General features: G+C 59.9%; 1 protein-coding gene across 1 annotated transcript in view; it reads left to right on the forward strand.

The window, feature by feature from the left end:
- Nucleotides 1-3: 3 nt before the first annotated feature.
- NEIL1 (nei endonuclease VIII-like 1 (E. coli)) overlaps nucleotides 4-1,729 on the forward strand; it is a gene marked incomplete at its 5' end in the record, with an annotated part of 2,847 nt that continues 1,121 nt past the window's right edge. Inside the window, 5 exon segments of the mRNA XM_010137213.1 lie at nucleotides 4-50; nucleotides 138-257; nucleotides 385-460; nucleotides 1,167-1,266; nucleotides 1,398-1,522. Coding sequence (XP_010135515.1) covers nucleotides 4-50; nucleotides 138-257; nucleotides 385-460; nucleotides 1,167-1,266; nucleotides 1,398-1,522 — 468 coding nt within the window.

Below are 1,729 nucleotides of genomic sequence, written 5' to 3' on the forward strand. Positions count from 1 at the left end.
TGGCAGCCGGGCCGCGGGCCCTGCGTCCTGGCCGAGTACCAGGCTTTCAGGTGAGCTGCCTGCCCAGAGAGAAGGGCCACCCGCTTTGTTTCAGCTGCTTTTCCTGCCCCTTCCTGATGCCCCGTGCTCTGTCCCAGGGAGAACGTGCTGAAGAACCTGGATGACAAGGCTTTCGACAAGCCCATCTGCGAGGCCCTCTTAAACCAGAAGTTTTTCAATGGAATTGGGAATTACCTCCGCGCTGAGATCCTGTACAGGTAACATCACTTGAGCATCCGCTGACCTGCCATGGAGGTTTGGTCCCCAGGGTTGACTGGTCCTCCCCCCGGGCAAGTGCCAGAACCAAGAGCACAGGCTTGTGTGTAACGGCCCGCGTCTTCCCAGGTGCAAGAAGATCCCGCCCTTCGAAAAGGCTCGGACTGTGCTTGAGGCCCTGAAGGAGCAGGAAAGCAGGAAGAAGGTGGGGAGCACCTGGTGCTTTCGCAGGCTCAGAAAGGGGCAGGTTTCCGGACAGAGCCTAGGGATTTGTTTGTCTGTGATCCTCTCCCCTTGTGTGCTCTGGCTCTGCTTTGGGCTTCGCTGGGCGCCAAGCTCTGGTTCAGATCTGCTGGTCTGGGCTTGTTCCAGCCCAGGGCTTGGGGCTAGTTTCAGTTCGATTTTGGTTCCTCGCTCTGATGGGGCGGAACATAATCACGAGGCCCTTGCAGAGCTCACACAGCCTCTGTCTAATGTTGTTTGCACGTCGCTGGGGTGACGAGCTGTGACAGCAGTGCTGGCAGTGCTTGGCTTCTGCCCTCAGGAAGTCTCTGGGTATATCTGGGGCTGGTGAAGGAGAAGGGGTGAGGGAAACCAACACCTCGCAAGCTGAAAACCTCTGGGGAAGGCTGCAGTAGAGCCCACAGCCTGTCTCATGGCCTCAGGGGAGAGAAGGTGGCTGAAAATGAAACGTGCACCGTAAGGGCTGTTTTTACAATCTGGGGTTGTCCCCGAGTGCTGGTCCTCTCTCCTATCTTCTCTGAAAGGGAGACCTCAAGGCTTGGCACTTGGGGGCAGCGTTGTGGCTCATGCTCGGGAGAGAATTTGGCTGCTGTTGGGCAGGAGAGACCCTGATGAGAGACCCAGGGGTGGCAGGCAGGTGACTCCCCTCCCCTTCTCCGCCCCGGCAGAACCCCTCCCTGACGCTGAGCAAGAAGCTGAAGCTGAGGCGGGAGAACCCGGATCTGCTGGAGCTGTGCCACACCGTGCCCATGGAGGTCATCAAGGCAGGTGAGGTGGCAAGATGGGGAGCTGGGGGACGGGGACGCCTGGGGTGGCAGGGAGCAGGCTTGGGAGGGCACCACCACACCACTGTTGCTGCTTCCTCTCTACTTCTGCCCTTTCCCTCTCTCCCTTCCCAGAGAAGCAGCTCCTGGACCCAGATCACTCGGATAACTACGCTGCGTTCAAGAACTGGCTGCGGTGTTACTTGGTGCCGGGCATGAGCTCCCTGCGTGACCGCAACGGCAGGACCGTCTGGTTCCAGGTAGGAGTCCGGGCTCTGCAAGGTCAGCCCCGCAGAAGGAGCAGGGGTTGACAGCAGAAGCCCCGAGGCACAGGGCAGGAGTCGTCATCCCTACTTGCCCAACTTCGCAGGGGAACGTGGCCGTTTTGCCGTCACCGTCTTAGCTGCAGGATTCTGCTGCCACTCCCTGCAGTCGCTGCACCCCACGCCACGGTTTGCCCCCCTCAC

Source organism: Buceros rhinoceros, unplaced genomic scaffold (genome assembly GCF_000710305.1).
Source record: "Buceros rhinoceros silvestris isolate BGI_N320 unplaced genomic scaffold, ASM71030v1 scaffold19125, whole genome shotgun sequence".
NCBI classification, from domain to species: Eukaryota; Metazoa; Chordata; class Aves; order Bucerotiformes; family Bucerotidae; genus Buceros; species Buceros rhinoceros.